Source organism: Stegodyphus dumicola, chromosome 4, assembly GCF_044657685.1.
Source record: "Stegodyphus dumicola isolate Sdum_Otavi_A_Nest chromosome 4, ASM4465768v1".
NCBI lineage: Eukaryota > Metazoa > Arthropoda > Arachnida > Araneae > Eresidae > Stegodyphus > Stegodyphus dumicola.
In genome coordinates, this window is record NC_140771.1 from 137,746,938 (window position 1) to 137,773,115 (window position 26,178).

The 26,178-nt window shown below is 31.9% G+C and overlaps 1 protein-coding gene across 1 annotated transcript in view; it reads right to left on the reverse strand.

Moving 5' to 3' along the window:
- ScsbetaA (Succinyl-coenzyme A synthetase beta subunit, ADP-forming) overlaps positions 1-26,178 on the reverse strand; it is a 149,164-nt gene that overhangs the window by 41,119 nt on the left and 81,867 nt on the right. Inside the window, exon 7 of the mRNA XM_085815540.1 lies at positions 1,646-1,807. Coding sequence (XP_085671666.1) covers positions 1,646-1,807 — 162 coding nt within the window. The remainder of the gene's footprint in view (positions 1-1,645; positions 1,808-26,178) is intronic.

The window sequence follows — 26,178 nt, forward strand, 5'->3', positions numbered from 1 at the left end:
AGTCTTCCCAAGAGGCTTCAAATTATGTTTCCTCAAATTTGTATGGATACTAAAGAACAGATCTAATATAGCGATTTCTGGGTTAAATAAAATATAAAAGTAACTTCAAAAATTGTTATAGTATTCAGAATATGATTATACTCTTTATGATTTCTTTATGGAAATAGTTTGCTTCAACTGAGAAGAACAACGGTATTGAAATTTTAATACAAAGTAAGCTTTTATGCAAACATTATCAGGGTATAATTTCCTTTGTAAAATAATATTCAAAAGGTTTATTTTTTAAGGGTCAGTACATAGAATATAATCTTATATACATATTCAAAATACTTATTTTATTTTTAAAAATACCTTATGAAAGTTTCTATGATTCATAAAAGATAAAATTTTGAAACCAAGTATTATGAGGGCTGTCTGAAAAGTTTCCGACCTCAATATGTAGATCTAGCTCAAATCAACTGAAGTGGAAGAGATTTGTTTAGGCATACCAATCAAAATATTAGCTATTTTGAATGAAAATATTTTGTTTGGGAATTATTTTTGTCAGTTGATGTGATTGTTTTTTCAAATATGGGAAAAAATCAAGTATTGTGCTGTCATTAGATACATGTTTTTGAAAGGTAATATGCATACTCAGATTAAAGAAAAGTTGGACACAGTATACGGGGACTCTGCACAACCATTTACTACTCTGAAAGTTTGGGGCACTAAAATTAAATGTGGGCATACCAACTTGGATGACAATGACCATTCAAGACGGCCAAAAACTGCAACCACTGAAGAAAACGTCGCTAAAATACACCAAATGGGGCTAATGATCATCGAATCAACATTAGAGAGATAGCAGAAGCTATTAGCATTTCTAAAGAACATGTTTTCCACATAATTAACCAAGGTTTTCATATGGGTAAGTTGGCTGCAAGTTGGGTGCTGCGTTTCGAACCAAAAACGTGCCTAAATGAACGTGTGCACCATTCTGTTGGCACAATAAATCGGAGTTTTTCGACTGTTAATCACTGTAGATCAAACCTGAATTCATTATTACAGCCCAGAAACAAAAAGACAGTCAAAACGGTGGACTTCTAAGAGAGAATCAGCTCCAAAAATGGCAAAAACTATTCCTTCTGTTATGAAAGTGATGGCAACAATTTTCTGGGACAGCCGAGCCATACTATGCAATGTTACTTGACAAGCTGAAGGTAGGAATTAAGGAAAAACGAACAAATTTGCAAAAGAAAAAAAAATTGTTTCGTCAAGACAGTGCTCCATCTCACAACTCAGCAGTTGCAATGGTGAAAATCCATGAATGATCTGAATTGCTTGACTATCCACCCTATTCGCCAGACCTGGCACCAAGTGACTTTTTTTTTGTTCCCTAAGCTAAAAGATGCATTTGGAGGGCAAAGGTTTTCGTCAAATGAGGAGCCATTACAAAAAAAAAGATTCCACATATTATTTGGGCTGGTTAAAAGGATGAGAGCATGGCTGGAAGAAATGTATAGATTTACAAGAAGACTATGTCAAAAAATAAAGGTAATTTTGGAGAAAAAATATCTTTTTCCTTTGTTAGGTCGAAAACTTTTCAGACAGCCTATGTATTAACTAAAGGATTAATATAAAATTCTGAATAAATGAGAAAACAAACCTAGGCATCCAATATCACCATCCAAAGCAATATAATTTAAGCTTTGTTTATGAGCTTCCCTTTCACGCTGATCTTCTTGTGTCCAATCTCTAAGATCAAATAACTTCTTCTGCCGAAACTCAGCATTATCATCAAATCTACATTTAGCATCCAAGCAGTATACTGAAATGAATATTAAAATCAATTAAATTAAAATATAAATGGAATTTTCAAAATTTTAAAAGTGACAAAAGACTGCATGAAAATCAAAAATTAGTTTTCAGATTAAAAAGAAAAATTTTACAGAACAAATCTGATACGATTTTCAAAATGATTCACCTATCAATTAGTGCTTATTTCTACAGCTTTTAATTGCGATTAGTTTACTAAATGAAAAATGTTTTCCAGGTATAGCCCATTAATAAAATTGATTTTGCAATAATTCAACCTTTTTTTTTTTTTTTTCTTTTGCACATTTTTAAATCTGAAAGCATGAATAATCACCTAATCACCATAAATGTTGTTCTCTTGCATAATATAATGAAACTAAAAAGGAGAAAAATGTTACACATGTTGATGTTTCATAAAGTGTAGGTCCACGATTACAAAAAAAGTGGTCATTCACAGCCCATTGCACCATATATGCGACCATCTTTCCGAGTTTTGAGGCCTGTGATCACACAGGTGTGGCTTCAAATAGGAATGTTTAGGTTTTTAAATGATGCCAGATGGCAGCCGATGTCTGATACATTTTCGAATAATGTTCAATAGAGCACTGACCTTCAATATGCACTTTGGTTCTGAGATTTTATTTTGCAAGATTAGATGAATTTGAACATGTAAGAAACTGTCATGTTCTATTCTTTTAGGAGGATATATGCTAATAGGACCTTCATAAATGTGAATAGTTCATATATTTTGTTATACATTTGTTTGGATATAGCATGTTGTTTAACTCGTAATTTCTTCATATTTTTAAACTGTCCCCCCCCCAATTGTATATTAAATTTTTAAGATTGTGGAATTACGTCACCATCTTCAATGGTTAGTTTTCAAGACTTGAACCAGAAAATAAGATGCTATTTTTTCGTACAACTCATTGCCTTCTTCATAGTTTGTACAATTTAACATTCCCTCCCCCCCTTTATTTTTTCACCAATAGACTTACACCTAGAAAGTGCTAGCTTTTTTTAACTGCTTTTTTTTTTTTTTTTTTTTTTGTTCATTTCTATTTGTAAACCACTGACTATCCCAGTTTGAGAAACCACTTTTCTCACTTCCTGATAAACCCATAAACAGGGTTCAATTAAATTTTGACAACCCTTTTTGGAATTCATTCTTTTAACAGCTTTAGGCACCTTTTGATTTTCTGAATAGAAGCTTACAGAAATGGTAAGTTTTTCAGAATTTTTAATTTTACTGGATTCACTTTTCAGCAATTATAATTTTTCCCAAAAAGAAAAAGAACAAAGGGTAACATAGAGCCATCCCTTTTGTACTATGTACATCGACTGTGAACAATTTAGTCATTTTTCAAATTTTAGAAGTTTTTTTCTTCTTTAATTCTTGTGTTTAGAGTCTATCTTTTTTGAGCTCCTTTCAGCATTTCTATATTATTTGTTTCTCATTTTTTCCTTTGTATATTTTTTTGTTTGATTTGAGTATATATGCATGTAGGGAAAAGATCTGAGCATTTGAAACTCATTCAAATTTTTTTTTAATTTATTATTTAAGTATTGAAAATGAGGTTTAGTGTTGCAAGTGGTTCAGAGGAATGAAAGGAACTCATTAATCAACTTGGCTTAAGGCTTCAAAATGCTTTTCCCTTGACAGGTTCTGTTTGAAGCGTTAAACAGAGATTAATTTTAAGGGCAATTTTATTGCAATTTGTATTTTTATAATATCATGTTCTGTAGTTTTTTTTTTTTTTTAATTTTCTTTTACACTTCCCTTTAACTGTACCCTTCATTCACATTTACTTGATTTTTGTAACCACTTCCCAGAGAGAGAAATAGGTAGACCTTTATATTTTTCGGAACTAAATTTATATTTAATTTATGTTCCGACTTTTAACTTTATTATTAATTTATTAAGATCTAGCAGCTTCAGCAGATTTGTCTCTTTTCTTTTTAAATTTGTTACTGCTTCAATTATGACTATTCTTTAGAATATATATATAGAGAGAAACGTAACATTTCTTTTTTAATTCGCCATTTTTTTTAAACATGAAAATTTTATTACAGCATATTCAGATAATATCAATGATAATAGCCTATAAATTTCAATGCATTTAATTGCCATCAAAACACCCATATCAGGAAACTATTATATCTGACAGTGGCAGAGAGAATAATTCTCTACGCAGCAGTCATATGGGCACAATCAATGAGCAGCCGAAAGACCAAGCTACTGACCACAATTCAACGGCCGTTTGCATTAAACATCTGCAGAGATTATCGCACAACAGCGTCCGGCGCCGCCACAATACTTGCAGGCCTGCTGCCATTACACATAAAGGCAGAATCAGAGGCTACCTATGTATGAATCACCCATCACAGACAAGAAGCCACATATGCAGGAATTACGTTCAGAACAACGACTATGAACTCCCTGGCAGTGTGCAACACATCCATCCTGCCATCAAAGGTAGAGGGATCCATGTCAAAATCCAACATCAGCAATCGCACTCCAGACAACACACTTCCTCTGCGATTACACAACTGTTCACTGATGGATCAAAACATGATCAGGGAGTGGGCTGCGCGTTTGCTCACTACGAACATGGCACACTAGTAAAGGAATCGAAAGGACATCTCACTAACAGCAATAGTATCTTCCAAGCAGAGGCACTAGCAATATTGAATGCGCTACGACATGCCCTCAACCTTTCCCTTACCAATGCGACTTTTTACACGGACAGCATGTCAGTGCTACACGCACTCAGGGATCATCACCACACTTCACCCATCATCATAGATATACAGCAACTTTTACGCAATAATCATCAAGCCTGTTTTAACATGGTATGGGTGAAAGGACACTCCGACAACGAAGGGAATGACGTCGCAGACCGACTGGCTAATGAGGCTGCCAACAACATCCACGCTCAAACTATAAGAGCCCCTACCCCATCTCACACCTCAAGAAAACTCTGCGTAATATCCGTAACGAAAAGTGGCAAGAAAGATGGAATAGTGGCGACACAGGGAGAAGGACGTATAACTTCCTACCAAAGGTAGACATGGAACGTCTTATAACAATAGCCCCACTGACACAGTACATAACGGGTCATGGCCCATTTCCATCTTATTTTATGCGTCATGGCATCTCAGCATCTGACAATTGTGTCTGTGGCATGCTAGGTTCTCCCGAGCACTACCTATTTGACTGCAGTCTAACAAAAAACCACCACTTACCACATCCAACGAATGATAGAACACTTTACTATCGTTTCATAATCAAACACCCGCCAGCTATAAGGAGTATCTGCACAGTTGTACAGCAAATCAACGCCCTAGGGCAAGACATTTGCAAGCCACAATAGCATGGTACTGCAGACAATGTACTCAACGATTAGATATTCACAGTATGTACACATTCTGTAATACACATTCCACATTCAATTTCGAGCCTCATGTTAACAGTTCCTTTCAATAGCCAGCAACTTGCAGAAATAATGTTACTGACATGTTTATCTGTGTAAAGCACTGGGCACCAATGGAATGATGTGTTATCGTAAATCGAAATATATAATATCCGTACAATGCACGAATGTAGTGTATGCAACGAAATATGTAAATCATGCAACAGATGCCCCTAATGAAAATATGTACATTATGTATTATGGGAACTGAGCATATTTCCGCACAGCGCTACTGCTTTACGCACACCTTACTATGTCTCATATGTTTCTTCTGTGTGTAATATTTGCATTTATGTGCTCTACGTGTTTCCATATGTATTCTATGTGTCATGATATGTATTCTCGTGTGTGTTTTTATGTCTTTATGTTACGTAATTACGAGTGTGTTTTTATGCTTTTACGTTTAATTTTGTATATCTATGTGTTTCAGCTTATATAAGTGTTTTAGTGTTTTAATGCTATTCTTTATATTCTTTTTAAGTTACTTTGTGTTATTAACAACGTCTTATGTAAAAACTACTCGACATCTAGCCCCTGTATGGCCATGTAAACTCCCGGTGCAGCCTCACGGGGCTCCAGCGAGTTGCTTCTTCGAGATAGTGGAGGACGTGGGACATATGCCTGTTTACCTATGTTATACGCCAGGCGTCCCCGTCCTCCGTCACCTGCCATAATGATTTTAAATGAAATTAGGCTTAACTGGAAAAATCAACCTATCCTGTGCATTCACATACTTTACGAAGTGCTCAGACCTGAGGGAGCATTTCTTTCTCCTTTCATCAGTCCTGAACATTTTACTAGCTTGATTATTTGGTTTTGGAAGTATAAACTTTTAGAGAGCATTTAAATGGTAAAAGATCAAAAAAGGCTGCTTCTAAGTCAAAGGTCTAGATTACTGAATTATATCTGTGGTTAGTTCAAAGTTCTAAAAAGTGTTTTGTTAGCATAAAATTATTGTCTTGGTATTGTTGATGTATGCTAAAGTTTGAATTTCAAGATATCTTAGGACACAAAATTTAAATAATAAGTATTACATTAAAATATGTATATGAAAAATACTCAAAACATGCAACTTTCAAACAGTTAATTATTCAGGCAAATATGGTACAGTCAAAAGTCGTTAATTTGGACACCCATAATCTGGAATGATCTATAATCCGGACCTCAATGCTACAAACTTTCTGCGCGACGCATGCACATAGGCGTTTGTTTACGCATGCACGTAAGACCTTTACGGCTACGCATATGCGTGTGCGCATGCGCATAATACGTTTATTCATGTGCGTTTAATGTATAATGGATGGTATAAGCTAAAATTATCTAATTATCTATTTCAGTTAATCTTGCAGATTGCGTTGTTCTTTAATCTTCGAATTGGATCCGGCTTATTATTTTTTGCAGACTGTTAGAGCAATTTTATAAAAGTAAGCTTGAACTTTCGATTATGTCAAATAGAATTTCCGATGTTGGAGCTCCCAAAGGCTCTACAAAGCGAAAGTATGTTTCGATGTCCATCAAACAAAAAGTGGATAAAGGCATATCGTTTGTTTCTCTAACCATTCCGAAATCTGTTTATCAATTTCACGTTGCTCTGCGGCGCGGGGGGGGGGACACCGTGGCACGCAATGAAATGGAAGTTGATCTGTCAGCACTATCCTTATCTTCAGGGATGTTTTTATTTTATTTGGCTTATAATTCCTTACTAAATGTAGCATTTCATCTCGATGTACTCCGTCTTTGATATGATTTTGATATGATTTAAATCAAATTCCTCGTCATTATAATTCACTTCCGATAGTGAAGAAAGTGACACAGAGGTTATTGAAAACGAAAAAATTTCGATTGACAAATTAGTCAGTATTCTCGACACAGCAATTATAGGACTTGAACAGCGGAACTTTGTAACTGAACAAGAAATTATGTCTGTTTATAGAATTAAAGAGAAAGTATTATCACATAAAACGAAACAACTTACATTGAAAGAAATGTTTAATAAAGTAAACAAATAAATATTAAGCTCTTTTTTTTTTTTTTTTTTTTTTTTTTTGTAAATTTTGATACTCTTTAGATCATAATTGTTCTTTACTTCATAAATTACGGTTTCATATTTTTAATTTTATAATTTCTGCATGCCATCTTACCAGATTTAAACTGATGATCTATAATCTGGAATCGCCAAAGAGTCCGGATTAATGACTTTTGACTGTATACAATTTAGGTTTACCTGCCTAAGGCGAAAGAGCCCATAGTCATATTGCACACAGGAAAAGCAACAAAATTACCCATATAATCCGCCCAATGCCCATCGAACTTACTTCTAACTATTAATAAATAACAGTCTTGTCCACTTAATTAAATAATTATACATAAAATTAAATGGAATCTCACAGACCAAATGAATTATATGCAAAGGTACACAATATGTGATGTTAGAAGCAGTTTTTGCTAGTTATAACAATGCAAAAGAATATATACCAAATGAACTAAAGGTCACATTAAATACAGACTTGATCCTTGCTTTACCCCTGTAAGAAATTTTGCCAAAGATTGCGCGAAAAGAGTCTCATTTTCCGGCCACATAACTCTTATCATAGAAATACATACATAACTAAATATATTCACAAAATACACATCTCTTGTATAAATACATACATAACTAAACATATACACAAAATACATAACTTGTATCATAAATAAATAAATACGCATGCATAAATACATACACAAAATGATTAACTCTTACCATATCAAATATATATATATATAATTTTTATCACATAAGACTATAACTCTTAATCTTGTTAAATCAACTAACTGTCCAGACTAATAATTTATTTTGATGGCTTCTTACACCAATTTGAGATGGAAAAATTAATTTTAATATTTATCATAACTGTGGCTGTTTCCTCAAATAAAAGATTATTGAAAATTCATATTCGAGTAAGATAATGCAGTACATTTTTAACACAGGTTGAAGCAAGACTGGCCCTTTGCATCCAAGTAGGCATATTAGGTATTGCGGGGTCTTGCTAATTGCTGAACTCCACCATGAATGGAATTCTGAGGGTCTTCCGTTTCTCATCCCCCTACCACCAATTTCTTAAGGGGATTTATCCTTTCTGTGTGTGTTGAGTGTCCCCTTACCACACAAGCACTATATGCTTTATGTACTATATGCACTATATCCATGCCTTCTTTCAGAATTACTTAAAGCAACATCTTATTGACACAGGTACAGGTTAAAGCAAAGCACTATATGCTTTATGTACTATATCCATGCCTTCTTCTTTCAGAATGACTTATTGCACTATCTTATTGAAACAGGTACAGGTTGAAGCAAAGCTGGCACCTGTGCATACAGTGAGGCAGTTGCTAACTGCTAAGTTTCCGTCCCAGATGGAGTTTGGAGGGACAGCATCCTAGGTTGTGATCCGAGGACCTCCAACACTGACCTCTAGATAAGACTTTAGCTCACCATGTATTTTGAGTGCACCTTTGCTGTGCAGGTGCACTCAAAATGATTACAAACAACCATGCCTTTCCTAGGATTTGAAACTGGATCTTTTGTTACAGCAGTCAGCATCACTAATCATTTTCCCATCTGGGGTGGCATTTTATTGACACAGTGAGATAGCATGTTACCTAAATGGATTATTTTATTGTTGGATTGGGTGACATGGATATTTCTTTTGAAATATGATATCTGACATTTTTTGTGATTACAATACTTTCTTTACTTCATATAAAGAAGTAAAAATAACACATAAGAAAACTGATGCAGCATAGATTCCATCAATCTACATCTGTTAACTTATTCAAATCTCTATCTAACACATTTCAATAAAAGAAACAAATAATAACAATTAGCTTTCTAATGCAGCCTATGAAATAAGTAATTCTGACAACATTTGCTAATTGAAGAAATTCTGTAACTGCAACAGGTCTCTGCCCATAATAGAACTGAAAGTAAGATTGAAGATTCAAAGAAAATTCAATGACAGAAAAACCACAAGCTTGTGAATTTTCCTCGCCAGAGGTCATTCAGTAATTATACGATTAAGAATCAGACATAACTCAGGAATGAAAATCAATCCAGAATGCACAAATTCTAATTCTAGGAATTGCCCAAACTGAATTCAGTCCTTATCTAAGTATGCCATGCAGTACTGATATTGCCTCAGAACATTGATATATATCCCATAGAAAAAAAAAATGTATTCTTTGGATATAATTAAAAATATACGTATATAAGCCTTAATTAGTGTTGTTGTATGAACACTATAGACTGTTTTCATTCTTTGAAGAATACAACATCCAAACCTGTAAATTATTTAATTCATTATACATTCTTCATATTTCATACTGAGATAAGTATCTGAGCAATTATTTTAAGTTTTATCTTTAGCAATATTTCCTGATGTAAATTTAAATAGTGGAATGGCTAAAGTTTTGAAATATTGGTAGTTCAGCATTAATTAAATTTCTGGCAAATAAATGGGCTGGCTCAATTTTGTCCTTTTTACGTTCTGCTTAAAAAGTCTTCCACAAATACTTTTATTCTCAATAGGAATTTTAAGTGCTTTACCATAATCCAATCTAATCTGATCTTACATAAAATAATTACTAAAAGGCTTTTATAAAAATGGTTTATGAAAAGATATTGTGCAAAACCTTTAGCAATTTAAAACGAATTCTAATAATAAAAATATTTTAAAATATTATTAGTTAGACTTTAGACCGGGGTTTCTCATTTGGGTTGATGAATTTTTAAATGGTCTCTATGATGGTCAACGATTTGATATCTAAATATGCAATGACAATTGATTAGCACAATCAAGATCCCACTGACTGTAAAGAAAAGATAAGTAATCATATATTGATATAAAACCTTATTATACACATAAATCAAGTCATATTCAAAAGTTAAGAAGTTAGTTATTTATGACATCGGTTTGACTTGTGAGAAATAAGTAAAGTACTGTAATCGTGAAAAATTTCGATTTTCATATTTCAAAGGAAATTTCCATTTTGATTAGTTCCATCATGATGCTTACAAGTACGTATGTCACATAACTTCACCATAAAATGCTGAAATTTTATATTTGGAACTTATGACTAGTTTTAGCGCAACGTGTGTCCGTACGTATGTATTCATGTATATCGCATAACTCAAAAACAGTAAACTGTAAAATGTTGAAAGTTTTTGTATGCGATTGCTATAACATCTAGTTTTGCACCTCCCTTTTTATTGCAATCGGCAGTTGCAAATGGGCATTTTGAAAAGGAAGAGCCTATTTCATTTTCAAATGAAATAGGTTTAAATGAAGTTAGCAAAAAATGTGTTTAATTTATTTGGTGTACAAGGAAGTCATGTGATGTCCGCATCAGATTTTTTAAGCTGTTTCAAAACAAATAAATATATGTTTGAATATCAAACGATCTCAAATATATGAGCTTTATTTGTTTGTATATATTTTACAGGAAAGATAAGAAGTAATCTAAATAGCATACCTTGAAGAGAAACACATCAAATACACTTTTTTTAAAGCAAAATTAAAGAATAAGTGATTAAATTTTCTTTAAATACCTTTTGTAAAATATTATATATGAAACCAGATATTGTTTTCAGAAAGACAATTTGTAGAGTGATTAGGTTTTTTTTTATGCTAAGGACGTGAAAAATGAGCAATGCCCTCACCGGGATTCGAACCTGGACCTCTCGAATACGCGCTAATAGTGCTACCATTACACCACGAAGGATGCAGTGAGAAGTTAGAAAATACCTTATATACTCCGCCTTTTAAAGAATGACTGGAGATTAGGAGGCCGAATTGCCAAATCCTGGTGGTGAAGAATCATCATCCCTCTCCCCCTTTTTTTAGTTCAGACGCCACTGTAGAACATTCGGTTATTTATGGAGGAGACACATAAAAAATGAGTAAAGCCCTAGCCAGGACTCAAACCTCGGACCTCTCGAATATATGTCGAATACACTACATTACACCATGAAGGCGTGCAGAAAGGAGGGAGAAAATACCTTATAACTTTAAAGAGGAACGTATTGTTTTAAAATGAATATCGCACAATAATTTCCATCTTAAATTGTCTTTCTGAAAAATACTTTTTGTAATATTCATTCTATAGTTCATCTAAAGCAATATTTCTATACATAAATTTGATATATTCTTAAAGTTATGTTATCTAAATTGTATTTATAAATAGTCAATTAAAACACAATATAACAACTGCACAAGATCTACGTAAAGATCCATTTCTATAGTCTATTTCCATCTATTCTATTATCCATTTCTATCTATTCTAATGATCAGCCAAAGTAGAGTTATAATTATCCTCTTGAATATTTGAATGGGTAAAATATGTCAATATGGCATATGCGAACAAGTAAAATTAGTATCTCATTACTGTAAGGGATGTTGAATGTGAAACTTCCTTTAAAAAGGCGGCAAAACATATGACAGGTTTAGTTTAGTTTATTTGATTACGGCAAAGGAAGAAAGTGTTATCTTGCTAATGAAAGTATGTCTTCGTGGAGAACTTTTCAAGGGAAATTGGCTGGTATTGAACCACAGAAGGAAAATCACCGAAGCGTCCATGCAGTCAACTTGTTTGCCAGAACTTGAGTCCGGGTCGAACTACCAGTGTTCAACGACATTACCGCTCGAGAATTGGCTATCCCATATCTATTTAGGAAAATGTGACTTTGTGTGCTATATTAAAATTTTAAATCTATGTGGCATGCAAATTATTCAGCCGATGCAATGTAATAGCAAATTCTTTAATGACTCGATTCTTGTAGTTTTCTACGAAACTGGGTTTTCTGATAGCTGACTGGATAAGACCACAAAATCTGGTCCTTCGATACGGATTCGAATCATGGCGTACAGCCTGGCTACATAGGAACTTTTTAAGATTTCTCTGTGTGAAATACAATTATGAGCCAAGTTTCCTTTCTGGATCTTTCACGAAAGCCTTCCACTTCTCAGTCAGATGATTCAAGAATGTTTCATCGTTTTCAAATAAAACAAACAAACTTTTTAGGAAATACGACGTAAAGTATAAATTAATCATTTATTTTTTCCAAAATAGTCTTATTAAAAATCTATTTAACAATGATTATATTTTTTATATATCCTAATAAATTATGAATATTTTTTTAGTTTCTTGTTATCTCTGTTTCTGTGTATTATAAGAATTCAAGCATTCAGAATTTAACACAAAAATAAAATCTTTCCGTAGTAACAAATAAAACATTTGCAGTCAAAATTATGTAAGAAAAATACAATATATTTTTTTTTACAGCAACAATATGCTTTGGCTTATTTGACTAATGTAAGGCATTCTAGGGCTATCTGCCTAAAAGTAGGGATGCCTTCGTTGGAGGACTTTTTAAGAATTCAGGATTAGTATTCCATTATTTGAATGTCAAGATGCCTCCTGAAATCTTTGTTATAAATATTAAAATTTTAAAGCCTTAAATCATACTAAATACAGTTTCTGAAACCTATTATATTCATACAACAGCTTTGCAGTTGAAGAACACTTTCTATTTTGAAATTTTTTGCTGCAGGACTAATGTAAAAGTTAAATATCGTAACTTAGTGTATGTAGATAAAATGATTTATATAGCATCTAGATATAATATGAAATTTTTTTGGATTGAAAAGGTGACGATCGGTTTAGAATCAACAAGTTAAAAAATAATCGAACATAATATCCATTTGGAAATACATTCCATATAATTTTCGAATTTAAGATGTCCAACAAATCATATAATGCTGTCGTGCTGGTACATTTATAAAGACTTACCCTTTTTTGCCTTGCGTTCCCCGGTGGTGCTAGTAGTAGCAGGTCCAATTAGTAAACTGAAAGATCTATGATTCGAATTTCAGTCTTTAAGAGAGGAGAATATATGGAATTAAACAGCACGTCCAGCTGATTAATTTCAAGATTCATGATTGTGTTCAAGGCCTCATCAATATGCCGAACAATTAAGACCTCTGAATCTGAATACGGGTAGTTCGGCCTGGTTTGAGTTCGATCTCAGGCGAACGGGCTATTGCATGGTTCGTTTTCGTGGTTTTCCTCATGTGTAACACGCTAGCTTTCTTCAGAATATCCTCCACGAAGGAATCCCTCCTCTTGGGTAGATAGTCTTCATAGCTTTCCCGAATTAAAAAAACTGAACCGGCCATGACTGTGAGCCTGCCGAGTGTGTTGTTAAGTTTACCTGTTTCATGGCTTTAAGCACCTAATGGATTCTATACATTATTATTATCAATGAATTCCTCTCAGGAAGTTATCCAAAAATGTATTAACAGCATAGATTTTTTTGAAGATATTTTTCTTTCTGAGAAAAGTACTCAATAAAAAGACGAATTTCGAATTTGAAATTTTTATCAAATTCGCTTAGTAAATTAATTGATATAATGTTATTAATGTTACTACTTAGTTACCTATGCTTTCATTGCTTTAAGGATATATTATAAAGTCAAAAATTATTTTTGTTCTTTTTTTGAAGTTCCTCTATGCATTATAATATTAACCAAATAAAGGAATAGTTGCGTTATTCCTGCCTTACAAGTACTTATACAATAAAATAAGCACTGTAACACAGCAACAACGATTAAATGCCTTCTTACATAACAACCCCAATTAAAACTTCTAACTAAAAACAGCAAATGAATTTCCCAAAATGTAGACTTTTCTAGTATGTTGTAAAGTAAGCTTTAAAATATTTTGGAAGAACTAGTGAGAAATTATGTAAAAGTAAGTGACTCAAGTTTTCATTTTTACAAACTTTCGTATAATGTATCAATGTATTTTAAGCCATTTTAACCAGTAATTACCACTTAATATTGTTTTAAATTAAAAATAATGAATGGAAGTATTCACAATGCTTGAACACAGCATATTTAAAACAGTACAAGACTTTGCTAGGAACCTTTGTTAAAAGGAAGCAACTGATTGAAAGCATGTGTTCAAATTATCACATCTGCCTTTATGTTGTGAGAAAAGGTACACTGCTCAAAAAAAAAAATGGGACAGTCCTATATCTCCCGATCTACTGGGCCGATTGACAAAATTCAAATTGCGTTCTTCATGTCTCGAAAGCGCGACTTAGGATATATATTAGATTTATATATAGCACTATTCTAACATAGGTATTTTGACACAAAATCGGACTTTTTCTGAAATAACATACCAATTTTTTTACATATTTCGATTCTACGACTCAAATTACGCCTAAATATGAAATTTTGTAAAATTTGGAGCAAAATTTACGGAGAAATTCACAAATTTATGTTGGCACTTTTTTGTCAGTTTGCGCCAAGAATACTTCACTTGGCGAACTTCTTAATATATGGCAACCTAGTTTCCTTAGGAAAAAAAGTCACCATCGTTCCTTTTTTCCAAATAATATTCTTTATATTATATTTTTAATTATAATTTATTATTTTAAGTAATTTTTTCTTTTTCGAATTTCATTTTAATTGTTTAAGTTGCACTTTTTTTTTTTTTTTTTTTCGAATAACTGTTTTAAAAATTTCTATTTACCTATTCGAACTGCGTAAATAAAGGTGCAGCGTTTATTTATTTTTTTTTTTTTCAAATAGTTTTCTTTATATATATTTTTCGTAATAGCTATTATTTTATGTCATTTTTAAATTTTTATACTTTTATTTTAATTGTTTGTGTTGCATTGTCTCTTCAGATAATTGTTTTAAAATTTTCTATTTATTCCTTCGAACTGAGCATTTTAAATATATTTATTAATATCAATTTTCCAGAATTTGATTTTACTTATTTGAACTGCGTTTTTTTCGGAAGAATACTTTGTAACCCAGACTACGATGCGTTTGAAAACTGCATACTATATTAAAAGAGAAAATACAGTAAAGCACAGTTTTACACGCCTTTCAATGTTCCGTTCAGAAAAAATATATATAAATAAGAGAGATGTATAACCGATATTTTAACTTAGGATGACTTGCATACATTGCTTTAAACAGTTTTATCATTGTGCCCATTGCTTTACACAATTTTATCCTACATTTGGTTTCGTAAAATGTTATTCATATTTTAGTCAAATATTTTATTTTTGAAATCGCAAGAATCAAATATCATAAGATTGAAAAGTTTTAAATTTAAAAAAATACGAATACTAAATTTTACGAAAAAAATTTATTTTTCTTCTCTGTTTCTTTAAGCATTCTGAAAGTATATTGAAAAGTATCCAACTTTTCGAAACATTTTGGTATTTCTGACAATCATTTTAAATAAAGTTATCGCCTTCCATTTCATAAAAGCCCACAAACGGCCGAGCGGTAAAGTTGCTGAACACTGGTAGTTCATTCCGGGGTTCGAACCCCGGTAAACGGGCTGGTTGCATGGGCGTTTTCGTGGATTTTCTCATGTGTACCGCGTATGACAGCTAGTTTCCCTTATAAAGTTCTTCACGAAGTATTTCGTCAGAGCCTTTATCAGTCTTTAGAGGCTAAACATTTTGAAGCTATGAGATGAAAGGAAAGACTGGTTTCATCAAAAGGTTTTGGTTTATTTTATTATGACAAAGCACACTACGGCTATCTGCCTAAGGGGAGGGTTGCCTTCCTGGAGGACTTTCTAAGGGAAACTGGCTCGCATACACGTTACACATGAGGAAAACCACGAAAACGCCCATGCAGCCAGCCCGTTCGCGGGATTCGAACCTCGGACCGAACTACCAGTGTTCAGCGACTTTACCGCTCGGCCGCTGTTTCATCAGGAAGGGAAAAAAAAAACATCTTTAAGTGACATCCACATACATCACTGAATAAACTCCTGAATCTTCAAATAATTCGACTGAGGAAATCATGGGATTCACCATTTATGATACGATATGATGTTCTATAACGTAATTTACACAACCATATAGTTTAAAACTAGTCGCTCTTCACTTTAATCTGCAATGATATCGTTTTGTCTTTTCTGTTAACACAAGCTCAATTGATGGTATTTGCTGGTGTACACGTCCAACTGTTTTCTCTTTGAACACCTAAATTCTTTGAAGTATCCTGATAGTATATTCGAAAGCGTCCAACTTTTTGAACATCTTGGCACGTCTGACAGCCAAATTTCCCTGCAAATTTTTGCTTACTTTTCTCCCTAATTTTCTTCTTCCCTTCTACAGTTATTTTCAGTGCTCACACAAGAAAATTAAGATTTTTCGACTGCTAGACTTCCATACATTTTGCATTCTTGTCAAATTTTTAAAACATCAATTATATGAATTGCTTTTCAGCTAAAGAAAGCTTTTCATTTTCTAGTCATTTTAGCTATACATAAAGTTTAAAGCGAAGTCCAAAGGATAAATATTTTAATTAAAAGATTTTTGCTAAATGACAAAGAAATAAAACAGTCCAGCAGGGTTTATTCTGTACCACAGAGTAACCCGATTCTTATACCGGCTGAAACAATCTAAATCATATTAAATATCATGTCTTTTTATACAATCTATAACGCGAGAGAAAAATTAGCTTCTTAAAACATGCTTTCTAAGAGAATTAATATAAAAATTTATATTTATATACATATTTTTTAAAGTTGGGACTTGAACCAAACTGTCAGGCTTTTAAAGCTTATTTTACATGGTGGTTATTATTAAAGTTCCACTTTGAAATGGTCATAAAAGGAAAACTACCGGACCAAATGTTATCAAACTTGGGAATCGTGTAAAGGAGGTTATGGGAATTTATTTTCGGCGGAAAAAAAAAAAGAGTTCAAAAACTCAACATCAGGGAGAAAATGGAACTGTATACAATATTGTTAAATGAAATAAGACACGAAAACATCTGTTTAAAATGTGTTTAATATTTTCCGAAACGTGTTACAAAGCATGTTCAATGTAGCGTCCAGCATTTTCCGAAAGCAAGTTAAATCATGTTACTGCATTCTCAACAGCAGCTCTTAGCATATCAGGTTTGGTTTTGGTTTGGCTTATTAGATTACGGCAAAGCACTCGAGGGCTATCTGCCTTAAGGGAGGGATGCCTTCGTGGAGGACTTTTTAAGGAAACTGGCTCGTATACACGTTACACATAGCATATCAGGAGGAATGTTATCAGTGTATCACATTTTTCATTTCTGCCAAATTGTTTAGATTATCACCATAAACAGTGCTTTTGAGATAACCTCATAGACAAAAGTCACAGAGGTTGAGGTCTGGTGGGAAGAGGGGAAGTGTTGGCCTATAAGACGTTCATTCGTGAAATGTTGCCTAAGTAACTATGCGACACTCTTGAGGTGGTGCCCAGCCCTGCATAAAAATCGTAGTATCTAAAATGACACGTTACTGCAGTTCATGTATCACGAAACATTTTAATATTGGCTCTAAGTGAGCTGCAATCGCAGTGGTCCAGCTGTCGACTGTTCTTCAGAAAAAAATGGTTCAGTTATAAAACTAGCTGTCATTCAACAGTAAACGGTGTGAAATGACTGTTATGCAATCGAATGCAGTAGGAGAATGCAATGGAACTAGAGAGATAACATGAGCGATTTCTTTGGCCCAAATCGATTAAAAGCGTTTTGAATAAGTATCTTCATGTTTTAGTGCCGAATTCAGGCTTAAAAAATTACAAATTAGCGATCTGTAAGAAAACTATTTCCAGATTGTACGCACTTGTGAGAGTGATTTGCGATCTCACATTTTCTAATCGCTAATTCGTGGTTTTCACGGACGAAATTCTCACTTACAGGGATGGCGCACTCGACATTTATCGAATTTAACGTCTTTAAATGGTAATTTGCCTACTTCAAAGTTTCTTAAGGGTATACAACATATTAAACCCGTTTAACAAAAGGTTAAGTTAGATTCCGACCCATATTTCATTTAACAATATTGCATACAGCGCCATTTCCCCCCCTGGTGGTGAGGTTTCGAACTTCCCTTTTTTAGCGGAAAATAAATTCCCATGACCTCCTTTACACGATTTCCAAGTTTGATAACATTTGATCCAGCAGTTTTCATTTTATGACCGTTTCAATGTGGAACTTTAATTATAACCACTCTGTATATTGTTAAATTTTAATTTGAAGCTATGCGTTATATGTATACCATGCGTAAAATTTTCGCTTTTATGGAAAAATAAAAAATCGAAGCAAATATACTTAGTATAATGGACCAAAACTGAAAACATTTCCCCTCCCTCCGAAAATAAAATATTGAAATTTCGAACTTGAATTTACTGGGTTATCGAAATATTTCATTTGACTTATCTTCTAAGTCCTAGTTCCGACAACAATTCCGTCAAAAATTTCGAATTACTTAAGCTAAAGTAAAAGATTTAGTATATATTCACTGAATGTTAATAAAGTAATCAGAGTGTAATAAAAATAGATTATAGAATTTACGCTGATGTAACTTTTTGTCTGACTGCACAACATGTAATGGAAGAGAAGGTTTGTAGAGATCTGTTTTTGACATGCCTCTAAAAGTAGATGTCATATTAATTTTGTCTCTTCAATGTCAAAAAACTTTCCTTTGAGAGGCAACTTTAGTTTTTGAGAAAGAAAAAAAATCACAAGAAGACAAATTTGAAGAACATGCAGGACGATTGAATATACATACTTATTTTCCGAACACAAGCGATTCTCCGACTGGTTATTGAATAATGAAAAGATGCATTGTCATGCAATACAAAACATTTGGAATACATTTTCTGGCTGAATAACGTAAGATTAAAAGTCATCTGCTTAATTCACATCCATTTACAAGTCAACTACTCGGGCAATTGCAGAGTCGTTTTGATCCTGAGCTTGTAAGACAAACCTAATATCACTGGATTTAAACACTTCTTTAATGTTCCGAGAACGTTCCTTCTTTAGTTCATATTCCAAGAATATTAAGTGAATACAATTATTGCCAAAGAAATTGAATATTCATTTGCACTACGGCTTTGTAGTTTACTAACGAGTTAACAAAACTTAAATTCTGCTTTTTGTGTCAAAGAATACAACAATATTTTAAATATTTACAAATAAAATATTAAATTGGAGCCTCATCAGTTGCCTAGCATTTGAAAAAGAAAAGATTGTTAAATACTAATTGTTTGCTGCTCAGTCTAACCCAGGCTGCATGGTTGGTTTTCGTAGTTTTTTAGGTTCTCTTTACAAAGATTCTCTATGAAAGCATCTTAATCAAATAGCTCCCATGTTCTTTCTATGTTCAAATAACCAACTAACCTAGTTTAAGCGCGATTTCCAAGTGAAGTTACTAGTAAAATCCGAATACTCATTAAAAATCATGTAGCTAGCCAATCGGGAGTAACATGAAAGATACGGCGCCAATAATTGAAATGTTGTTACGGTACGCTGTTTCTTAACTTAGATGGTCATTCCTTAATTAAATAGCCCACCAACGGCCGAGCGGTAAAGACGCTGAACACTGGTAGTTCAGTCCGAGGTTCGAATCCCGCGAACGGGCTGGCCGCATGTGCGGTTTCGTGGTTTTCCCCATGTGTAACGTGTATACGAGCCAGTTTCCCTTAGAAAGTCCTCCACGAAGGCAACCCTCCCTTTAGGCAGATAACTCTTGTGTGCTTTGCCATAATTAAATAATCCAATCCAATCCTTAATTAAATATAATTGATTTGTAAATTCTACTAGAACTGACGGTAAGAATTGAAGTGGAAATAAGTAATATGGTGTGCAATTTTGATTAATATAAAATTAAAAATATTTGCATAGAAAAATGTTTGCATTCAGACAGAAAGTTTTTTGAAATATTTGCAATTACTTTATAAGAAGGATTTATTAATAACCGTAATAATTACTTATTATATTACTGATGATTAGGATTCAGTTCTTGTCAATTACATTCCAAATTAGAATTTTAAGGATATAATGAAAATACGCTACGCACAAAAATACATTTTAGGGAAAAAATGAGTTGATTTTTTATGTTTTAAAACTTCTTAAATTCATTTAGTAAACATCGTATCCTCATTGTTTATTGAATCCAGAATGTTGGGTGTCGTTTATATAATTATTCTTACTTGTCCACAGAAGCTGCTTACTTATCCAGCCATTAAGTAGCTGCAGATCATTTCTACATAACCATTGAACTTCCACTAATTCAGTCTCTAGAGGGTTGTATGTTTATATCATAATTTGACTTTTATAAAAAATGATTATTCTAAATATAATGTTTCTATAAAAATATATTGTGCTTTAAAAATATAGATAATAGTATCAGCCGCTCTTTCAGCCACTTCAAAAGCAACAGTTTGTTTAGAAATAAATTATGCAGTTAATGTCATAAAATTCAAATAAATATCAAACGAAAATTCTCAGTTTTAGACAATTCGATTTAAACGAAGTAAAGTAGCAGACGATAAAACGCCGAAGGTAAAAATTTACTCTTACAAAAACTTACTCTTAATTTTTTTTAAAAAAAGAAAAGATACGAGAGAAATTTAAAAAAAATAGTTAAAAATTTGAATAATATCCTCTATAATTTAAAAAATAGCCTTTCATATAGTATTAATAAATATTTATTATGCATCATTGAGGGAAAAAATGTCATATAATTAATTCTCCGTAAAATTTTACTTGAAGTTTAAGGTTAAAAATAGCTGTGGCAATTCAATGTAACAAAAATCCATAGACCACATTTGGCGTTATTATCGCTCAAAAAAAAAGTGCCAAATTTCAAAACGCGAAATTATGTAAATTCGTGTATATCTTAGAAAATTTTGAATAAAAAAGTCTAATTTTTTGCAGATATGCTTAAAAATACACCTACTTTAAGATGATGGTAAAAATTTTATAGGTTATAATTCAAAAGGTTTTTCGAAAAATCTATGGAAATTATTTAAAAATAGAAATTTAAAAAATAAAACGCAAAAAATGGGTAAATTTTATTTGGAATGAACCAAAATTTTGAAATGTGAGAGAAAAAATCAAAAAAGTTTAATAAAAAAAGAGATATTAATAAATATTTGCGAAATTCAATTAACATTGAGGAGCTAAAATTTTGAGAGCTAATATTTTTAAAACTATTCGTACGATTTTTACAAAACTTGGTATTCTGGCATAATTTGAGTCGTAGAATCGAAATATGTAAAAAAATTGGTATGTTATTTCAGAAAAAGTCCGATTTTGTGTCAAAATACCTATGTTAGAATAGTGCTATATATAAATCTAATATATATCCTAAGTCGCGCTTTCGAGACATAAAAAACGCAGTTTGAATTTTGTCAATCGGCCCAGTAGAACGGGAGATATAGCACTGTCCCCCTTTTTTTTTTTTTTTTTTTTTTTTTTGAGCAGTGTACGTATTTCTAAGCTGTTCGGTGCATTTTCCAGTAAAAATATGTTAAATTTGTAATAAAATGTTTCGCTATTGTTAATTTTTTGTTTTAAAGTTATAAAGATGATATCCGTAATTTGCTACGTACAGAAAATCATTAAGAAATAGCTCGAAATCTCAATGCATGTGCAAAACATTAAAGCCTTAAAAAATGATGCTTTTTTCATACTTCAAGAATTTGTTTAGGTTTTTATTAGCAACCTGTTGAGTGTACTTTCCAATTTTTCTTTTAAGAAGTGATATTTCTGATTTATTCACAATATTATCATAATTTATTAAAGAAAGATTTCATATACAAAATTTAAGAGATTAAAGAAAGTTATTTTAGTATGCTTAAATACTTCAGCTTTAAGTTGTAATACACTAAAACAGAAATTCAAATATTATTTTATTGGTTATAGCACTTGTTGTAATAGCTAAATTCAGGACACTCGTACTTGATGCAAATAATATCTCATTTGTAAAGCATTTATTGGCATACTTTAAAAATTTTAAATAATTTAATTTGAATTAAAAACACATTGTAACTTTTATCTATTTATCAATTTTTAGAAGTATTTTAGGGGAGGGGAAGATTGTTTTTGTGGAAACCTGAGAAAATTGTTAATTTTGATTAAGCTACAGTAAATGAAATAGCTTCATGGAATCAGAAAATCTAAAATACTAAACAAATAGAGATAAAAATAATCAGGAAATAGATTTGCATTATACATGTCAAAACGACAGATCATTAAGAGATGGTGGATTTAGATGGTTGCTCAGCTCAGTGCACGGGAGATACAGCACTGTCCCATTTTTTTTTTTTTTTTTTTTTTTTTTTTGAGCAGTGTACATCTTTTGTATGCGTATGTTTAAAAACTTGTTTTTCCATTCCGTAAGTAAAGCAGTCCCCTAGGGGTGTAATTACTCTTAGGCGACAAATCTGAACTGCTGCAGTTCTTCAAAACCGCGAACTGAATGTACCTATGATGACTTTACTGAACGATCAAAGCCATCCGTTATTGTAAACCATTTTAAGCTTTCCTTTAGAAATACAGACGGTTACATGTACAGGTTTCTTACACATCTACAGCTATTCTTTTTTAATCACTATCATTTAATATAAATGTAAAATCAATCAATATTTAATCATTCCTTCGCATAGCATATATAAAAAAAAAATTCTCATAAGTCAAATGTTCATGGTTGAAGTTGCTATGTGTATTTCTTTAATTTAAGCTATGGAAGTTACAAACACGGTGATCATCTGCATATGTGAAAACAAAGTTATGGTAAAATACTTCTCTAATACAAGAGATTAAATTTAAAAAGTCATGTTTTGTCTACAATAATGATGTCTTGCAAAATCTTTTCCATGATATGTGACGATTTTTTCTAGAGGGACAAGATTTTTACTGCTTAGACCTACGAATCTTGGGCATAAGGCTCAGATTTTATGATCAATTCTCGCTGACTAAAGAATGTAGTACTTTGATAAAGAAATTAAAATAAGGTTAGCTTTTATTATTTGGGTAATTCTAAATATTTTTAAAATTGGACTAATCCAAGTTTTATTCAAATCATCTAATGAGTCGAAAAGGTTCTTCAGATTGCTGACAAAGTTATCGAAAAGGAAACTGTATTTGATATGTTAATCAAGTTAAAATATCATTGCAACTGTCTAGACAACATTCAGTCTAAGACTGATACTATTTTAGAGGAAATTTATATGCATTTTAAATAATAAATAATACAGATCATTCTTCTTTATTATCTTTATTATGTGTCATTTGCCAATGACAACTTCACCATTTGCCAACAATATATATCCAAAAACAATAAAATAAACAAAACAAACATAAAAAAAAACTTTTGTGCTTTTTTTCTTATTACTATTTCATTTTTATTATTTAATTACTGTTATTTTTTAAATTCAAATTTGTAACTCCTAGAAAAGTTGCGGGTTACATTTCGGAAACTCGGATGTTGCACACTATATAGTATTTTAATAATTTATGTAACAAAATATGGAAATTTTAACTCAACTCTTCGTTGTTGCTTCTAGTTTCATTGCATTGAGCAAAGTAATAAATATTATGTAAAGCATGAGCACACAAGAAAATCAAACTTATTAAAATTTTTTCTAATAAAACTCACATTCATATCAATGTACATTAAAATCACTGGATGATTTAAAATGCATTAGAACAAAACTTCAGCAAACCAGTATAAGCGACGAGTATCGTTCCAAAAAGAATAATTAATTCACTATTATTATATTTACTATTAAATTAGTTTGTGTTTTATAAACCCCTATCAAGAATAGGCTTATTATAACTTATTAAAATAGACTACTGATTTTCTAATTTTTATTTGACTTATTGCTTAAGTAATGTTATTCTTTATATGCAATTGCATGTAATTTAGGTTAACTGAATGCAGTACTATTCGGTTCGCGCGAATTAATTGAAAGTTTTTAACTTGCCAGTTTTATGCATCTACATAATCATAAGTAAATTTAATTAAATAATGCAAATATTTTGAAATGCTATTTTTTTAATTGAATTCACGAGCATTTTGCATATTTCTGAGAATTTAGTTTGAAATCTAAAGGATATTTTATGAAAATGTTATCTGTTTAAAGATAGTATTGGAAACTTTTTGCGTGCTGCTTATTTATTTAGTGAAGAATGTTCGCGTCAGTTTGTCGTATATGTCTAAACACTTTCTTGGCGATAAAACGTAGAGGTCTAAAACGAAGAAAGCAACCCTCTTAAAGTCCTACTGAGAGTTGTAATTTAGAGATCTCCAGGGTTCCAGAAATAAGGGGGATGCTGAGATATCTGCATGGCTGCCTTAAGGCGGTCATAGTGCTTTCGAGGTCTTCACCACTGACCGCCTAGAAGCATCAGTAACGCTTTCGAGGTAGGCCTTCTTGACCGCCTAAACCCGGTCATAATGCTCAGAGGGTTAAAAATAATTTTTATTTCAATAAAAAATATTATGTTACTTGATTAACTGTAAACGCTTAAAAAACAGTTCATTTTGATTTACCGTAATTATTTATATACAAAAACTTTCAATGAAGCAAATTTAAACAGCATTTAGAAACAGCATTATTTTGAATTTCACTGGAACACTTACTTCTTTTGAGGGTTTTACGCTGTTATTTACATGTTGAATATTATTTGCCTAGATTAAAAAAAAGAAGCATATAACATGTAAAAATTTATTATTTAGAAAAATTATCAAATTAAGGTCATTTTCTTCACCTCGAAATGCACTGTTTTCCCTATACGAATATCATATTCTGACAACACAGAAATAGTGGCCACATAACTTGTAGGAAATATTTCTTATGAACCTTGTGTGTTGGCAATCAAGTAGAAAAAATGCTTAATTATGGAACTACGTTTTGAATACTTTTGTTCCCTTACTGAATGAGTTCAAAAGTTCTAATATCTTGTTTTCTAGCATGAAATGTTTCATCAGTTTTTAAGGTTCTTTCCTATGAATAATTCATTAAGCAGAAGTTAGTAAGAACAAGTAAGGTATACTTCAAAATTGATCACTTATAGGCTTATTAGATATGGCTACCAAATAAACATTTTTGAGTTCAACATCAAATTTTAAACATAATTTTCTTTTAATTTGTGTTTTAACTTTTATTTTCAAAAAACATGCACGTAATCCGAAGTTTTATATAACAAAAGTTAGTATACGAGAAGTGTGCCAAATTAAATTATCTGTACATTCAGTCATTATTAAAAACTAATTCTGTCTAGACTATGGATCCTCAGTCAGGAGGAATAGCCCTAAGGGGAATTTCACAGTTTCAGAGAGTAATTTAGTCAACCTTTTCTTTACGTATTACGTATTTAGATTTAGTTTATGAATATAAAAAATCTGATGTGTACACCACATGACTTCCGGAATATTATATTATACGCATTTTTTCTTGCATTTTATTTAAACTTATTAGATTGAATTAAACCTGCTTCGCTGACAGCGCATAAACCACAATAGAATAAATGCATTCTTTAAAATTCACTTTGTTTACCATAGCGACACTCTGGCGTTAGGTTCCCTTAACAGTATTATATTTCATTCATATTATAACTCAGAATGCACAAAATGTATATCATTTAAAGAATTATCTAATTGTTGCCACATGTTCTATTCAAATACTATAATAAAGCTAGAACTATGTATAAAAGAAATTAAGCAAACAAAACAAAAAAGAAACAGTTTTTCACAGACGATTGAGTATTTCTCATTTAATTAATTCAGTTCTCACTTCGCGAGAAGGCAAAAATACATAAAAACTCAAAATATCTATATTAAAAATTACGAAGTAAATCTCAAACACTTATTTCCTCGAAAAAATTCCAGAAAGAATTAAGCATGATTTAATTGGCAATAATAAATGAATGCGCTATCTTTGTTGTTGCAAAGCTAAGTTTCTCTAGATTGGCAACAAATCCACTAGTCTCCTGTTTCAAATGTAAACATCAATGGCCGCCATTAAAAACAGGCTTAGCGGCAATTAAACAACTTTAAAATT